General features: G+C 43.4%; 1 protein-coding gene across 6 annotated transcripts in view; it reads left to right on the top strand.

Annotated features, from left to right (window-relative positions):
* LOC135504769 (zinc finger protein 536-like) overlaps positions 1-18,583 on the top strand; it is a 210,389-nt gene extending 191,806 nt beyond the window's left edge. For 5 of the 6 annotated variants that reach the window (XM_064923645.1, XM_064923638.1, XM_064923631.1 and 2 more), the window contains one exon: positions 16,784-18,583. In XM_064923645.1, coding sequence (XP_064779717.1) covers positions 16,784-17,058 — 275 coding nt within the window. In that variant the 3' untranslated portion in view covers positions 17,059-18,583. Of the gene's footprint in view, positions 1-443; positions 704-16,783 lie in introns of those variants that run through there. The other variant, XR_010450186.1, reaches the window with a different exon arrangement.
* Positions 18,584-19,064: the final 481 nt, after the last annotated feature.

Here is a 19,064-nt window from a genome sequence, read left to right as displayed (position 1 = left end):
ATCCCTGCATATTTACAGTACACTGAAATGCTGTTGATGCTGTATTCTTTGTACTGAACACACACACACACACACACACACACGGAGACACACACACACACAGACACATACAGTCCCCTGGCTTCCTGTTTCCTGGTAAATGTGTCTCTGTGCTCTGGCTTATGAATCGATGATCATGTGGTGTAAGGGAGATAGATGGCTTTTAGCTCCATCTTGTCTCCTCTAATTGTAAAATATTAGTTACATTAGACTCTGCCTTGTGATTAATGGAACTTATTTGGAGGTGGCCCTCTCCTGGCCCTCCCCCTTCCAAAGTCCTCCACTGACTTTTGAGAATTGAGTGATTTCACTTAAAGCAGACAAATAGGGCTCTCTCTCTCTCTGAGAGTTAGAGAGAGGAGAGAGGCCGAGCAAAGGGAAGAGAGCAGGAGGGAAGGAAAATAAGAGACGGGAGGGTGAGGGGGAGGAGGACAGAGGGAGATAAGGACAGGCAAAGCTTGTGTGGGGGAAAGCACTGATAATAAGGTTTAAAAAGTTATGCCAGAAAAAAATAAGCCAAGAAATGTAAGCTTTGCAGGAAATAAAGCTTCACCAGATTTATACCGTATAACACATTGCAGATGGCACGCTGAAATTACAACCCGATCTCACAGAAGGAAGTGAAGTCTTGATCTCCTTCTCAACCTGGTCGTCACTGAGAAAGGTACGTATATTCATCATAACGGACTGTATTAAGAATAGTGCTTTCCAATAACCCTCAGCTCAGTCCTCTTGCCTGGAAACACAGTGACTGTTACTGATACCGGCAGACCACTTAGCCGTGCTGGAAACATGTTTGTGACGGCCAGAGACCGGGTTGCCCTTGTAATGTCTGCCATAGGAGAGAGATAGATCATGTTATGGCAATATGAGCAGTTTGTAGGGGACTTACTCAATACAGAAACTTCCACATCCCGGCCCTCTTCTGTTCCTGAGGGAAGTGTGATGTTTTCATTCGTCCTCTCTTCTGTTGTTTTTCTTTTCTTTTTTTCTTAATTGGCTCAGAGGCCTTGAGCAGCACCTGGCATATATCGGGGCGAGCCGACATGATCTGCTCTGTTTAGGACACCGTCTCCTCTGGCTGTTCAGCTCCCACGGTTAGCCTGACACACACATCACTCTCTGTTCTCTGTTAGCCACGGCCTCAGTCATAACGCTCCTTTTTGACACTGGCTCGTTTTTATCGTTATCTTTTCTAAGAAGGTCAAACGGAAGTTTCCACCAGGCGTATCTACAGTATGAGTGGTTTATTACCTTTCAGTCCAAATGAACTATTTCTTGTTGTTTCTATCTCTCCCTTTCCCTTACACAAGCACACAGAGACTGTAGCTGACACTCTTACAGACTTGGGCATCCATGATCTGCCTGCAGTGACAGGTCAGCCTGCAGACTGTGCAGTCTTTAGCCATAGACTATGCAGTCTTTATTCTCCCACAGTCTTTAGCTCTTGACGGACAGTGGGAGAATAAAGCTGGAGTAGAGACAAACGCTTATGAACTGTCCATCCCCCAGGCCGGCTCCTCTGCTCCCGGACACATGTGCACACACGTACACACACACACACACACACGTACACACGTGCATGCACACACACACTGACCTGGTCCTGCTGAGACAAGCTGACATACAGGCCTCATCACATGATGAATTTACTACTTCATACCCTTGAGCCCTAACAGTCCTCAGCCAACACAGTGGGAGAGGCTGCAGTTTGTGTCTGCTCAACGGAGACGACACTCTGCCACTGCAGGTACAGAGGCTCTGACCACTGGAGAAGCTTGACCTTACAGTGTGTGGTTTATAGTCCTAGTTGAATGGCATCTACAAACACGAAGAAATCAGCTGTTTTAGTGGAATAGAGACAAAGGAGCAGAGAGGGGTTGAGAGAGAGATAGAAAGGCACACTATTTTGAGAAACTTATTAACAGCTCCTTCTGGTACAACAATGAATAACCTAGTTCAGTATTTAACATGGGACTGAATCCCCAGTGAGGATTTTTAACTTTCTTTGATGCATCAACACCCCCTCCCCTCTGCCTCTTCATAAGTGTATTTCTTAGTGTTATGTGTGTTGGTTTTTCTAGTTAACCAGAGAAATAGACCAGATCGCTATTCCCCGAACTTCAGCCTAATTTTACATCAACACACAGAGACTTCTGAAAGCTCTTAATACAGGGACATTTTTTTTTAAATTAAGTCTATCCCTCAAGGCCTTTGGATATAAATACAAATATTTTTGGTAAATCTATAGACATGTACCTTGAATCAGAGTAAAAATGAATAAGGTGGACCGGGGTTCCCCAACTGGTGGCCCGACCACCGAATTTGGCACGTGGGTGGTTTTATTTGGCCCCCAATATTTTCTGAGCAAAAATAAGATAAAATCATATTATTCATTTTGGGGAATTTTTATTGTTGGACATAAAAGACTGTAAAAACACCAGAAAATCATCTCCAAGTGATTTACATTTTGTAAATCTGTTCCCAAGTATCCCCACGCATAATAGAGAGACACGTGATCGTATACAGATGTCAGCAAGGTTTGAAATGATTATATGTTTTAGTCAAATATCTGTTTGGGCTCTGTGCGGTCAATTTGCAGTCTACAAATGATTTGTAATATGTTCCGGCCCCATGACCACCAAGGCCAACGACAGAATCGAGTTGATAACTCCTGGGGTATACATTCTAATGCTTTTTCACAGCCATTACATTCCCCTGTCGGATGTTTACAGATCCACGCTAATGGACGAATGGATGCTACTGTAACGTTAAACCGAAAATGATCGTCCCCGACAGTACCGATCACTTATCGCAGGCATTTTGCTATAGGCTTGTATTTCAAGTCTATAGTATAGAAATGAAATACGTTTGCTAATATGGGTGATGTTAATGGGACAATTGATGGCTACAACCATCAAACTAGTAGTCGTAGTAGTTTAAAGGATAAATATTAGATGGGCCAGTGGAAAGGTAGTCTCCGAGATGGCAGGTAATCGTTGCGATAAGCCTTCACTGGCTGCCTACTCGTCTTCTTTCTGGAACATCAATGTTATAAACTTACCGTTCTATTTATTGTTGTCGCATCAATTCAAGCATTTTATCTCAATATGGATTTTTGGTCCGTATCGCCCACCTCTACAGTACACTCTTAGAAAAAAAAGGGCTGTCAAATCAAATCAAATCCAATTGTATTTGTCACATGCGCCAAATACAACAGGTGTAGAACTGACAGTGAAACTCTTACTTACAAGCCCTTAACCAACAATGCAGTTTTAAGAAAATACCCCCCCCCCCAAAAAAAAAAAGTAAGAGATAAGAATAACAAATAATTAAAGAGCAGCAGTAAATAACAATAGCGGGGCTATATACAGCGGTTACCGGTACAGAGTCAATGTGAGGGGGCACCGGTGTCGAGGAACCTAAAAGGGTTCTTTGACTGTCCCCGTAGAAGAACCCTTTGAAGAACCTTTTCTGGTTCCAGGTGGAACGCTTTTGGGTTCCATTTAGAACCCTTTCCACAGAGATTTCTACTTGGAACCAAAAAGGGTCCTACCTAGAACCAAAAACGGTTCCCCTATGGTGACAGTCTCAGAACCCTTTTGTGACCCTTTTTCCTAAGTGTTCTGTAACGCTTAGAAATAATGACTAGGATGCCCCAGAAAGGGTTATAGGTCAGAATAAGGGGGTGTAGATGTATAGGTTGGACATGGAGGGTGAGGTGGTACTTAGGTGATTGGGAGTGCTGTTTGCTGGCTAAACTCTGAGCCTTTACAACACGCAAGCTATTATTGGCCGACAGATGGTGCATCACATTTTAATGCTCACACCTTCTGTGGCTCTCTCTCCCTCCCCAGACCCCCCCCACTCAGAGGAATGGAGCATAGCGCTACTCTTTAAGACACAACACTCTCTCTCAAACATAAACACAAACACACATGCTCACCTCTCTGTCGGTATTTGTCTCTTATGGAGACTTGAACACCTTACTTTCTTTCTCTGTTTGTCGTACACACTCTGTACATATCCACGGCAGCACACAAACATACACCTCATTCTGTCATGTATGTTTGCATGTAGAGATACCGTATGTTTCCTTAAACTGTACATGTTAATTAGAGACTGCTTTGTGATATTAAAGGACTTCCCTCTACAGTTAACATGGTTTCTTCACCTCCCAAAGAAATGTATTGCTTTCCTCCTCAAAGTGATATTTCAAGATTTTGGCAATGAACTGAATATGTTTGTCTCTGCGTGCGATTTGAGGAAAGTTGCTAACTAGCGTTAGCGCAATTTCTAACTGGAGTTAGCTCAATGACTGGAAGTGTATGGGTATCTGGCTCACAAAACTAGCTCTAAATTCCTTTATACTAGACACATTATAGACATAAAAATATCCACAAGTTCGTCTGACTCTGGGGAAGTAGATAAAGGGCCTCATTGCCAAAATCCCGAAGTCTCCCTTTAATAATGATGTAATTTATTCAGAACATATTGTGGCCATCTTTATACGTAGAAATTTAAACACAGCAATATAAAAGTCTATTTTAAAGATGGCAACAAGGTTTCCCTAATAAAAGTACAAATGGTTTGGCTAACTTTACATGTGCCATTCTTTATTTCTACACTTAGAGTGGTGTATGTCGTGCCAAAATGGTTAGTTGAGCCATGCCTTGTTTCTAGGAAACCATTTAATCATGTGACCAAACATTTATGAAGAGTTCATCATTTCATGGAGTTTGTGAAGGAAGAACCCATGTGGCCTTTTATAAAAGCATATTTTAATGTTGGCGACAACATTTATATAATACAAGTGAAAAGGGTTTGGCTTGGTTAACTTGACTTGTGCCATTTTTATTTCAAAATGTAGGCTCAATCCCAATACCCCCCTTACCCCCCACCTCCTTAGCCCTCCCCCTTGTTTTTAGGTGTCCCTCTGTGATGGAGTGTCTCTCAAAAACAAAGCAACTAGTGGTAGGGAGAGGTAAATAATCCTAAGGAATGGGACAGCACTCGCACACAGCAAAAGCCGCCAAAGGATAGCCTACCACGCAATTCATTGACTACGAGCCTTGTGTTTTTCACAGTGACTGTACTGGCGGCAGTAATAGCTTTCCTCACGTTTTCTCATGCAACAAATATGTAATTACCGTTTGAGCAGCATCTGAGAACTGCAAAACTGCAATGTGTACAACTACAGCTTGACATGTCACAAATCAAATCAAACTGTATTTGTCACACGTGTAGACCTTACAGTGAAATGCTTACTTACAAGCCCTTAACCAACAGTGCAGTTCAAGAAAGAGTTCAGAAAATGTTGACCAAATAAAATAAAGTAAAAAGTAATAAAAGGTAACAGAAGAAAATAGCAATAACGAGGCTATATACAGGGGGTGCCGGTGCCGAGTCAATGCGCGGGGGGGTACAGGTAGTCGAGGTCAATGGTACAAGGAGGTAGGGCTGAAGTGACAATGCATAGATCATTTACAGCGAGTAGCAGCAGAATACAAAACAAATAGGGGGGGGGGGGGGGTCAATGTAAATAGTCCGGTGGCCATTTGATTAATTGTTCAGCAGTCTTATGGCTTGGGGGTAGAAGCTGTTAACGAGCCTTCTGGTCCTAGACTTGGCGCTCCGGTGCCGCTTGCCGTGCGGTAGCAGTCTATAACTTGGGTGACGGGTATCTCTGACAATTTGTTGGGCCTAGTATATAGGTCCTGGATGGCTGGAAGCTTGGCCTCGGTGATGTACTGGGCCGTACGTGTAACCGATGTGAAATGGCTAGCTAGTTAGCGGTGGTGCGCGCTAATAGCGTTTCAACCGGGTGAGGTCACTCGCTCTGAGACCTGAAGTAGTTGTTCCCCTTGCTCTGTAAGTTGGTAACTTGTGCACAGGGTCCCTGGTTCGAGCCCGGGGCGAGGGGGCGGAAGTTATACCGTTGCATTACATTTTGTCAGTCCCCTTGCCCCGACATTAATATAACAGTTTAACTTTTGTCCACAAACGGTAGTCCACAAACAGCTCCTTTGTCTTGCTCACATTGAGGGAGAGGTTGATGTCCTAGCACCACAATGACAGGTCTCTGACCTCCTCCCTATAAGCTGTCTCATTGTTGTCGGTGATCAGGCCTACCACTGTTGTGTCGTCAGCAAACCTAATGATAGTGTTGGAGTTGTGTTTGGCCACGCAGTCATGGGTGAACAGGGAGTACAGGAGGAGACTAATTACACACCCCTGAGGGGCCCCAGTGTTGAGGAGCAGCGTGGCAGACATGTTGTTGCCTACCCTCACCACCTGGGGGCGGCCTGTCAGGAAGTCCAGGATCCAGTTGTAGAGGGAGGTGTTTAGTCCCAGGGTCCTTACCTTAGTGATGAGCTTTAGGCACTATGGTGTTGAACACTGAGCTGTAGTCAATGAACAGCATTCTCACATAGGTGTTCCTTTTGTCCAGGTGGGAAAGGGCAGTGTGGAATGCGATAGAGATTGTGTCATCGTGGATCTGTTTGGGCGATATGTGAATTGTAGTGGGTCTAGGGTATTAGGGAGAACGCTGTTGATGTGAGCCATGACCAGCATTTCAAAGCACTTCATGGCTACCGAAGTGTGTCCTATGGGACGGTAATCATATATGCAGGTTACCTTCGCTTCCTTCAGCACAGGGATTATGGTGGTCTGCGTGAATCATGTAGGTATTACAGACTCAGTCAGGGAGAGGTTGAAATTATCAGTGACGACACTTGCCAGTTGCTCCGCGCATGCTTTGTGTACTCGTAATGGTAATCCATCTGGCCCTCGGCTTTTTGAATTTTTACCTGTTTACGGGTCTTGCTCACATCGGCTACCAAGAGTGGTATCATACAGTCATCCAGAAAAGCTGGTGCTCTCATGCATGCTTCAGTGTTGCTTGCCTCGAGGTAGGCTCGTGTCACTGGACAGCTTGCGTCTGGTTTTCCCTTTGTAGTCCGTAATAGTTTTCAAGCCCAGCCACATCCGATGAGCGTCAGAGCCGGTGTAGTGGGATTCAATCTTAATCCTGTATTGACGCCTTGCTTGTTTGATGGTCCATCTGAGGGCATAGTGTTATTTGTTATAAGCGTCCGGATTAGTGTCCAGCTCCTTGAAAGCGGCAGCTCTAGCCTTGAGCTCGATACTGATGTTGTAGGTAATCCATGGCTTCTGGTTGGGATATGTGTGTAATGTCACACATATCCCAATGTTGTCGATGCACTTATTGATGAAGCCAATGACTGAGGTGGTATACTACTCAATGCCATTGGATGAATTGCGGAACATATTCCAGTCTGTGCTAGCACAACAGTCCTGTAGCGTAGCATCCACATCATCTGACCACTTCCATATTGAGCGAGTCACTGGTACTTCCTGCTTTAGTTTCTGCTTGTAAGCAGGAATCAGTGGGATAGAATCATGGTCAGATTTGCCAAATGGAGGGGGGGCTTTGTATGCATGTGGAGTTATTTATTATTTAACTAGGCAAGTCAGTTAAGAACAAATTCTTATTTTCAATGACGGCCTAGGAACAGTGGGTTAACTGCCTTGTTCAGGGGCAGCACGACAGATTTTTACCTTGTCAGCTCGGGGATTCGATCTATCAACCTATTGGTTACTAGTCCAATGCTCTAAACACTAGGCTACCCCAGTAAAGGAGTGAAGGTGGTCTAGAGTTCTGTTTCCTCTGTTTGCACATGTGAGATGCTGGTAGAAATGAGGTAAAACAGATTTAAGTTTGCCTGCATTAATGTCCCCGGCCACTAGGAGCGCCGCTTATAGATGAGCATTTTCTTGTTTGCTCATGGGCTTATACAGTTGGTTGAGTGCGGTCCTAGTGCCAGCATCGGTTTGTGATGGTAAATAGATGGCTACGAATAATATAGATGAGAACTCTCTTGGTAGATAGTGTGGTCTACAGCTTATCAGAAGGCACTCTACCTCAGGCGAGCAATACCCCGAGACTTCTTTAACTTCTTCGATATAGGGGGCGCTCTTTTAATTTTTGGATAAAAAAACGTTCCCTTTTTAATAAACAAGATATTTTGGCACGAAAAGATGCTCGACTATGCATATAATTGACAGCTTTGGAAAGGCAACACTCTGACGTTTCCAAAACTGCAAAGATATTGTCTGTGAGTGCCCCAGAACTAATGCTACAGGTGAAACCAAGATGAAATTTCATACAGGAAATGCCCCAGATGTTGAATGCGCTGTGTTCCAATGTCTCCTTATATGGCTGTGACTGCGCCAGGAATGAGCCTACACTTTCTGTCGTTTCCCCAAGGTGTCTGCAGCATTGTGACGCATTTGTAGGCATATCATTGGAAGATTGACCATAAGAGACTACATTTACCAGGTGTCCGCTTGGGGTCCTCCGTCGAAATTATTGCGCAATCTCCAGCTGTGTCCACTTTTCCATTGGGTTCAGAGGAGAAAGGCAACTGCCACGAATGATTTATCATCGAATAGATATGTGAAAAACACCTTGAGGATTGATTCTAAACAACGTTTACCATGTTTCTGTCGATATTATGGAGTTAATTTGGAAAAAAGTTCTGCGTTGTAATGACTGAATTTTTGTTTTTTTTTCTTAGCCAAACGTGATGAACAAAACAGAGCGATTTCTCCTACACAAAAAATATTTTTGGAAAAACTGAACATTTGCTATCTAACTGAGAGTCTCCTCATTGAAAACATCGGAAGTTCTTCAAAGGTAAATTATTTTATTTGAATGCTTTTCTTGTTTTTGTGAAAATGTTGCCTGCTGAATGCTAGGCTTAATGCTATGCTAGCTATCAATACTCTTACACAAATGCTTGTGTAGCTATGGTTGAAAAGCATATTTTGAAAATCTGAGATGACAGTGTTGTTAACAAAAGGCTAAGCTTGTGAGCCAATATATTTATTTCATTTCATGTGCAATTTTCATGAATAGTTAACATTGCGTTATGCTAATGAGCTTGAGGCTATGATTACGCTCCCGGATACGGGATTGCTCGACGCTAGAGGTTAACTTCTTATGGCTGGGGGGCAGTATTGAGTCGCTTGGATGAATAAGGTGCCCAGAGTACACTGCCTGCTCCTCAGTCCCAGTTGCTAATATATGCATATTATTAGTATATTTGGATAGAAAACCATCTAACGTTTCTAAAACTGTTTTAATGATGTCTGTGAGTATAACAGAACTCCTATGGCAGGCAAAAACCTGAGAAAAATTCCAACCAGGAAGTGGGAAATCTGAGTTTGGTCAATTTCCAATTCAGCCCCTATTGAAGTTACAGTGGGATATTGGTCATCTTGCACTTACTAAGGCTTCCACTAGATGTCAACCATCTCTAGAAACTTGTTTGATGCTTCTACTGTGAAGTGAGGCCGAATGAGAAGGGAATGAGTCAGAGGTCTGCCAGCAGTCACACGCTGGTCACGCGCATTTCACATAAGAGATATCTCCCGTTCCTTTGCTTCTCTGAAGACAAAGGAGTTCTCCGGTTGAAATATTATTGAAGATTTTATGTTAAAAACATCCTAAAGATTGATTCCATACATCATTTGACAAGTTTCTACGGTATGTAACGGAACTTTTTGACATTTTGTCTGCAACTAGTGAACGCGCTTCGTGAGTTTGGATTAGTTTACCAAATGCGCTAACAAAAGTAGCTATTTGGACATAAATGATGGACATTATCGAACAAATCAAACATTTATTGTGCAAGTGGTATTCCTGGGAGTGGATTCTGATGAAGATCATCAAACGTAAGTTAATATTTATAATGTTATTTCTGACTTCTTTTGACTCCAACATGGCGGATATATGTATTTGTTCCCTGAGCGCCGTTCTCAGATTATAACATGGTTTGCTTTTTCCGTAAAGCTTTTTGAAATCTGACACAGTGGTTGCATTAAGGAGAAGGATATCTTTAAGTCCATGCATAACACTTGTATTTTCATCAGCATTTATAATGAGTATTTCTGTAAAATGATGTGGCTCTCTGCAACATCACCGGATGTTTTTGGAACTACTGAACATAACGCGGCCAATGTATACTGAGATTTTTTTATATAAATATGAACTTTATCGAACAAAACATACATGTATTGTGTAACATGAAGTCCTATGAGTGTCATCTGATGAAGATCATCAAAGGTTAGTGATTAATTCTATCTCTATTTCTGATTTTTGTGACTCCCCTCTTTCACTGGAAATATAGCTGTGTGTGTTTTTGTGACTTGGCTCTGACCTAACATAATTGTTTGTGGTGCTTTCGCTGTAAAGCCTATTTGAAATCGGACACTGTGGTGGGATTAACAACAAGATTACCTTTAAAATGGTATGTTTGAGGAATTTTAATTATGAGATTTCTGATGTTTTGAATTTGGCGCCCTGCACTTTCAGTTGCTGTTGTCATATCGATCCCATTAACGGAATTTCAGGCCTAAGAAGTTTTAATATTAGACATCGCGCACCAGCTGATATTGACAAATAGACACACACTCCCACCCCTCGTCTTACCAGACGTAGCTTCTCTTTTTTTGCCGGTGCATGGAAACTCCCGCCAAACTCTATATTATCCATGTCAGCGTTTGGCTATGACTCGGTGAAACATAAGATATTACCCTTTTTAATGTCCCGTTGGTAGGACAATCTTGATCGTAAGTCAACTATTTTATTTTCCAATGATTGCACGTTGGCCAATAGAATGGACGGCTGTAGGGGTTTACTCGCTCGCCATCGAATTCTCAGATGGCAGCCCGACCTTCGCCCCCTTTTTCTCTGTCTGTTCTTCACGCAAATGATGGGGATTTAAAACGTCATCCATCCTCTCCTGGGCATTCTACACTTTCACATTTCCTTCACTCAGTCGTGATTAACCAGTGGAAGCAATTAAAACCACTGTTCTGCACTAATATTTATGCCAAAGGTTTAAGGGTCCAAACACAGATCGGCTACATAGCTACATAGGCATACAGGTATTGCATACAGGCAAGAAAAGAGTTAGCTACAGTACATTGCTTTGGCTGCATTACATCACAAGTATCTTCAATCTCCAACGTCAACGTTACTAGCTACAATAAAGAACATTGACAAATGATGGACTTTAAAAAATATATATATGAAAAGCAAGGCAAGCATACAAAATTGCTCATTCAATTTGCAGTAAATGCATCCACTTACAACCACTGGGTTTCACAAGATGACAGCCTGGTTTGCTGGTTTGCTCAGGAGTCCCTAAAACATGAAAAGGATAGTTCACCCATTTACAAAATGACACATTGGTTTCCTTACCCTGCAAGCAGTCTATGGACAAGATATGACAGCAATCCATGCTTTGATTTTGTTTCCCTGGCCAATTTTCCAAATGCTTACATTTTAGCATTTGTGGGACAAATCCCATTCAAGTCATGGTGCTGATATTATAATTTTTCCCATATCATGTTCAAGTCATCTACAAGTGACTTTGTTGAGCTTCACAGTCAGTTGTAGATACTTTTGGAGGATGAAGTGAGGAAAATGCTAATATCAGTAAAAGGAATTGGTTGGGATTTGTGCCACGAATGCTAAACATTATCATGTGGAAACAGTGCCAGGGGACCCTAAACCAAAGCATGGATTGCTGTCATGCCTTGTCCATAGTGCTTAGAGAGTAAGGAAACCAATATGCAATTTTGTAATTTGGGCGAACTATCCCTTTAAACAACACAAATTACAAATCATACAAATGCCAAATGCTCATATAGCAATCTAAATGTATAGCTAGCTGGCTAATGTTAGCTAGTCAGATAGCTTGTTAAATAGCAATGTTCGTAAGTTGACGTCATGGCAAACAAATATGCACCATTGTTTGTCTCTACATGAACTAACGTATTCCTCTTAACTGCATATTTTTTTATTTGAACTTCAATTCTAATATTGTTGTCAGACAATATCTTGAAGCAACCTTCCCGGGTTGGGTAACCGAGCTTCATGGGAGTTTTGGGAAACACTTGATAGAAAGTCTGCAGCTCGATTCGCTTTCTTTGGAGAGCGAACGAGAGGGCTGAAAAGGAGCTACGCTCAAAGTTGATTTGGGAGACCACTATGACTCGATGGGGCTCGCAGGATTGCGCAACATGAAGTGGGAGGGCTAAGGGGAGGGGCTAAGGGTAGGTCATTTGGATTGAACCTTAGGCAAGAGTGGGGTAAGCTGTACCATAGGGTTCGTTGAGATGCCCATCTTTTCAAGTAAACCATACACAAAATGAATCATGTGACCAAATAATTACGAAGAGGTCATCCTGTCACTGAGTCTGTGAAGGAAGAAAACACATGGACACATTTATACGCCAGATAGGTCCAAAAAACCTATTTTCACAAAGTCAAATGAATTTATTGTGTTATAGGTTTCATGATGCTTGTATATAAACCAAATGAGATAGTTTCAAATGTGTTTTATACATCAGTTCGGGTATCTATAAGCTACAATATGAGGTCCTAAACCTGGCATGAAAGTACATGATTGTAGCTGTGAGGGTTAATATAGTCAAATGGTTGCTTTGGGGTAAATTGTGTCGTTGGCAAGGGGCTAGTTGGGATGATTATATTTGGTCAGTTTTATGCATAATATGCATAGAATATTTGCCATTTGTTATGCATATGAACTCACGATACTGCAGTTGTATTGTTACAGAGCAGACATCTTCATTCCCCGTGTATACAAATGTAAAACAAGCAGGGTTCTAACTCCCCTTAAGGTTATTGAGAGACCAGACAAGGAAGTGAGAGAAGGGCCGGTCTATTCGAGCCTCAGCAATGGGGTGAACAGATGTACCTCTTCAGTGTCATAAGGTCTATTGAAAAAAGAGAAACCAAGCATGTACCTGTGTATTATTTATATTATTATTATTATATATTACCTGTGTGAAAGAGAGTCTATGATAGAGAAGCAGAGGCACCAAAGTCTTGTCCAATAACATGGATTCTAAATATATCAAAAATCTCGCGGACCAGTTTTATTGGCTTAGTTGCCTCAAATACATCTTACTCCGAGGCTTACCCCTTCCCTATGTTCAATTTCCTCCATACCCAGGGTAAGAGAACACTTTTATGTTATGTTATGTTTACATGACTCCTGATTATTCCCACTGAAACACAGCATCCTAAAATATATGTAGATATCTTTGTTATAACGAAGACTATATTTCCCTTGACGTTGTGATGTTGAGTGTACAATATGGATCAATATGCCCCTCACTCCCATATCACGCCAATTAGACAACTGATTTTAGCATGAAGCTCTAGCCATTGCCACTGGTCAATCAGTGTGTAGTGCAGTCTATAAGAGAGTGCATGTTAGAGTCTTTGTGATGTGTGTCATGCTTCTAAACCTTTAATAACACACAGGGAGGAAATGAGACAGACTAGCCCCCCCCCCCACACACACACAGCCTTCTCCCTTCATTCTCAGGGTAGAATGACTGTTTGTGAGCATCTGAAAGTCATTAGAGGCTCTGCAGTCTGTCAAGTGCCAACACACACACACACACACACATGCAAACACACACACAGGAATGTTTCACACACACTCGAACACAAACATCACCGGCACACACTTTACCCCTTGCACACACACACCCTCACAGACACACATACACAGAGATACACGCTGAAAGTGCTGAAGCCCAGCAGCTTCTTTCTGCTGTGCAGGGCCTGGGGATTGGTCATGTGCTGATGAGTCGCTATAATAATATATGAGCAAATCACAAGCAGTCTGCAAATTAATCATTTCCCCCTCTCTCTTCCCTCCCTCCCTCACACACACTCACACACACGCACACACACACTTGCTCTGTTCGTCAGGCTTCGGGGAGAGGGACTTCTTGCCTGCAGACGTAAGTGAGGAGGGCTCTCTCACAGATGGTAACACTGGCATCAGATGGAGTTTATATAAGAGTGGTTTTGATTACATGCCAAGGCACTGTCGTGGGAGAGTGTGTGCCTGTGTGTTGGCTTCAAGTACAGTTGAACATTTAGTGTACGTTCATGTGTATGTTTGTGAACAAATTTGTGTGTTGGAACATATGTGTATAAGTGTGCGTTTGTAAATGTGCGTGTGTGTACAGGTTTGTGTAAGCATTGTTCATGTGTGGATCGTAGAAGGAGCCACCAGAGGGAAGCAGTCATGGGGCTGTTACACTGCGACGTTCACTAGGAGAGAGAGAGAGAGATGCTTGAGTGGAGAGGGGGAAATCGTGGCTATGGCAATAGAGGAGAGAGATAGCATCATAGCAGCACCTCATGGATCTCTCTTACTTCTCTCTCTACTTGGAAACATGATCAGAGAGCTTCACCACAGACAACATCCAACACATCTCTGTTAGCTAGGGAGCGGGCAAAAGGAGCGAGCTACAGTACCCATCTGCAGCCACCCAGCAGTAGAGAGGCTGGCAAGTGAGGGGTGAGGAGGTGGAAGCAAAGGAGGAGGAGGATGTGAGAGTGGAGGGGAATGAGGGCGGTCTCCTCCTGCCTTTCTCTTCTCCGAGGCGTGGAGGAGGGAGGGCTGAGGGATAAGTAGGGGGAACGGGCAGAGTGAGTAGATACAGTGGGGTTGTTTGAGGAAGTCATGTGGTAGTACCCCAGCCCTCCCTCCTCCCCTTTGTTCCCTCTGATCTCCACGCTCAAGGCCTTTGGGTGTTAATTAGGAGACCTAGATAATGCCACACTAATGAAAACAAGACGGTGGTTTCTCTTTCTTTTCAGATAAAGCTTTGGGTTGGGTTTTGAACTGTCTCTGGACATAAGACAGATAGGGATAGAAAGGGAAGAAGAGAGAAAGAGAGAGAGAGAGTGAGAGAAAGACAGAGGGAGTGAAATACGAGAAAGAAAAGGAGAGAGAAAGCAAGAGAAGGAATGAGGGGGAGAGGTTTCTGAGGTTAAACTATTTTTCCTGTTTCTTGTCACTCGGCACCTCCACACACAATGGCCCAGCGGAGTGTGTCATGAAGGGGAAAAGGAAAATCTCTCCTGTACAGTCAGCACTGTTCTACCTGCTGACCCATTGAGTGGGCGACTACACACACACACACACACACACAGCTCAATTCTGGTTTGCAGATGTGTGATCTGTAGTGGGATTAAAGTGGGTGATGTAAGTAGGTGTGGGTTAGCCCTTTAGAGAATCAGAAGAAGGGTTGGTATCTGAGGGAGGTGGTGGGTGAATCGGGGGGCACCATCTTGGGAATAATCCATGCGGGCGGTGCTGGTGTGTCTTTATGTGCTGGCCATTTGTTTGGGTTATCGCAGTGTGTGCCGGAGTAGGTGGATTAGATGGAAACTTAAGAAGCATGGCTGTCTCCATGCAGCTTGGTCCAGGCATCTGTCATTCCTCAGTCCAACACCACACACCCTATAAATCCCAGAACACACAGGCCAGACTGATGCCCTTCATTTCAACAACGCTATGCAGAGATGCTGCAGGGAAGGGGGGGGGCACATGTGTGTTTTCTTCCTGTGGAAGGAAGAAACTATTTTGTTTACAATTCACCCTAGGATGAGCGCCACATTCCTACAGTGTTATGCGTGAGTAAGTCACCCTGGTCATCTCAAAATCAGCGTGCCTTCATCTTCATGTAGGACAGTCAATGTCATTATGTGTTTTAAAATCGTAGATTGCACTTTTTACCTTGGTTGGACCTCGCTGCGACATTAGAACTGATCTGTGTTCATTTTAAAAGTGCAGGAAAAAAAGAGAGATAGAAAAGGGAAAAAGAATAGAGTTGACTTGTTTGGGGCAACACTCCCCCCCTAAGTGTAAAATGGGATGAGATATTCTGCCTCTCGGAGTTAACGTAATGTAAGAGAGTGTGAAATTAAACTGCACAGGAATAAAAGGGGGCCGTCGTCGTGTGTCGCCGGCTCGCTTATCGAAACATTCAGACAACTGGAACATCGAAAGCTCCAAAAACTTGTACCAATCCCCTTTGTGTAAGGTCCTGAGCAAACATTGTGATATTTGAAAGCCGCTGAGACTCCAAAGCCAGAGTTAGAACGACAAACACAAAGTGCCTCTAAATCCTGCCCCTTCGCAGCACCACACTGTATCAGTGTGTGTGTGTGTATGCGTTTTGTGTAACCGTTAATTCCTATCCTTCTCTTCATGTCTTTACATTCCCTGCACCTACACAGCGTCTATAAACTCTGTTAATTTGATTTACCGCATCTCAAATTGAGTTTAAAAAATCTATTTAAAAAAAATGAAAAGAGAGAAAATGTACCTTTATTAATAACCAAAAGTAGTGTGCAACGGATCGCGTCTGGGTTTCCTCTCGGGTGGACGAGCGAGGTAAGTCAAGTCGGTTATGATGGGCACGTCCTCTACATCGCTCAAGCAAACAGTGTGGGCAAGTGAGGGGCCATTGTGTTTGCTGCAGTGATCAGATCCTGTCTAGAGAGTGCAGCGCGTGCAACTGTCGGGAGCGGTGAAGGATACAGTCTGTGCGGCACACCGCTAAAACACCGCAGCGTTCAAAGGGAACCACTGCTGCTCCTCTGAGAAGATGCACGTCAAAAGGAGAGAGCACTGAAAGAGTTTTAAAGACACGTCTCAGGAGAGTGATCGAGCTAAAGCACCGTGTCGTAGGCAGACTGTGCTGTTGCGTTCAGTGCCTCGGTGACCGAGCTCATTTTGCATTCTGATAAAGTAATCCTGAGTAATGACGAGGTGACTGACTGTTGTCTCTCTCTCTCGTTGTCCTCGTACAGGTCTCGGAGGTCACGGAGGTCAGGGGGGTCGGAAGCCATTCCAGTGCAGGTACTGCTCCTACGGTGCCTCCCAGAAGGGCAACCTGAAGACCCATGTCCTGTGTGTCCACCGCATGCCCTTTGACAACAGCCAGTACCCTGACCGCCGCTTCAAACGCTCCCATGTCGACTCGGACGCCTCAGGGAACTCTGAAGATGGGACCACCAGCTACCCCATGGGAACCCAGGGGGGCATGGCCGAACCCCCTCTCGCTGGAGACCCCCTGCATCCATGACTGATGTCACCTGGCATGGAGGTGCCAGCCTTCGACTCTACACCTACTGTACTCTCTAGAGCCACATAACAGGGACTAGTCACTTCGCTTACTCCCAAAGCACAGCCAGACAAAGGGGAGCATCAGTGACTGTATTGTTTTACCCAGAGCTCGCAGGACATCCTCAGTGTGTATTAGGTTAATAACAATAACATAACATGCATATAAACTACACATACACATTCATTAATATAAAACGCAGATATGTTAAATGTAGTTATGTGACAAATAGTGGAGACGACTATATTAAAAAGAAAAAAAAGAAAATAGATAAAATCCTTAAAGTGACTTTCGTCAAAAAAAGAATCCTGCTTTTATCAGAAAAATGATCCCGTAAACGATTTAGCGACAGTTGGGGAAGATGGAAGAGGCCTGTTAAACACCCCTCTCAGAACATGACACCGGCTGCTGCCATTTGCAGAGGGCGAATGATGAGCAGCCAGTGGAGGCTGGGCAGGCAGCGGCAGTGGTGGGGGGGCCTTGGTGCCAGCCTGACTGGAGCTGTCATCCCAGAGGAAATCAATTCACCCCCCTCCTCTCATTTTTTCATCTTTCTCGACCCATCAGTCCAGCCCCCTCCACCCTCTGCCCCTACTGCACTACAGGAGTAACCTAAGCCTGGTCGACATGTGAGGGGGTCAAACTCACTTCCATCAGCTGGCCAGAGCCACCCTCCTCCTCCTCCTCCTCCTCCCCCACTTTCTCTCTCTTTAAAACGACTCAAATCCAACATGGCCTCTGGAAGTAAAAAAAAAAAAAATCAATGATGTATTTAAAGGAGCCATTAGAGGCACAGAGATGTGTTCTGTGCAATATTGTCATTTATTTGGATATCACCTTACCAGACACTGAGAGGTGGAGTTAATAGAATGTGTTTTATTTCATTGAACTTTCATGTTAGATAATGGTGAAGTCTATTTCTAAGGAGTTGGGTGGTTGTTCTTTGAAATTGAAAGTGTAGATAGTGAAGATGCACATATTGGAATTGGAACCTCTACAACTTGATGTACTGTAACTAGTCAGAGGTTGAATGTTTCGTTTATATGAAGACTGTGACTCTGAAATCTAATGAAGGCACAACACAGGACTTGTTTCCTTAGACAAGATGCAGGACTATCTTCCAATAAGCTCTTCTAAAGAAGCTTCAGAATGAACAACAATACATAAAGGTAATCAACCTGCTCCCTGTCTCTAATTTAAATGTATTAGTTAAAAAATACACAAAAGGACTTTTTCTACAAATGTATTTTCCAATTCATTTTTAGGTTCCGGACAAAGAGTTTTGTGAGTGTAATTATTGCATGTTTTTTGTGTGTTGATTTTCTATATGCTACTTTACTGAAACAATTAACAAACCATATAGTTTTGATCCTATAAAATCAAGCTGCTTTTAAAAGGCCCCCAAAAAGTTTCTCTACACTTCCTTCCGCTGAAGTCTATTGGATAGTGGGGCGTAAACAGAGGATGATGCTTTTTATTGTGTCGGTATGGGAGCAGGGGGGGGTTGTTATGCTTCTGATAAAGAGAAATGGTCTGGACTTTAAGAAAGTCAGTATCTTCCCTCACAGCCAAGGAGAGCGGAACACTTTAAACCCCAGGGCCTTAACACCACAGCTATGCCTAAAGGAGTTTACAGTCGGCTCAAATACACTGCTCCTATCAGTTGAGAGAGAGAGAAATATGAAAAGAAAGATAGAAAGACAGAAAGAAAGAAAGAGAGTATGGATATGTACAGAATGCAGTCGTGGTTTAAATGGGGTCATTTTCATTAGGACATTTCTGCCATTCAGCGATCTACTTACAGTGTTTTTTGTTCGTTTGCTTTCCTGGCATAGTTTCGCACGGCCTTTCTTCAGATCGAGTCAATGTAAAGCAACTGTTTGTATGATCTCTAACATGGAGCCACAACACTAAGATCCGACTGAAACGACTGTAGTGAGCTTTAGGTTGAAATGCGCCACTGTGCC

This window comes from Oncorhynchus masou, chromosome 2 (assembly GCF_036934945.1).
Source record: "Oncorhynchus masou masou isolate Uvic2021 chromosome 2, UVic_Omas_1.1, whole genome shotgun sequence".
Classification (NCBI taxonomy): domain Eukaryota; kingdom Metazoa; phylum Chordata; class Actinopteri; order Salmoniformes; family Salmonidae; genus Oncorhynchus; species Oncorhynchus masou.
The sequence above is the reverse complement of the archived record's forward strand: the minus strand, read 5'-3'. Positions and strand labels throughout refer to the sequence as shown.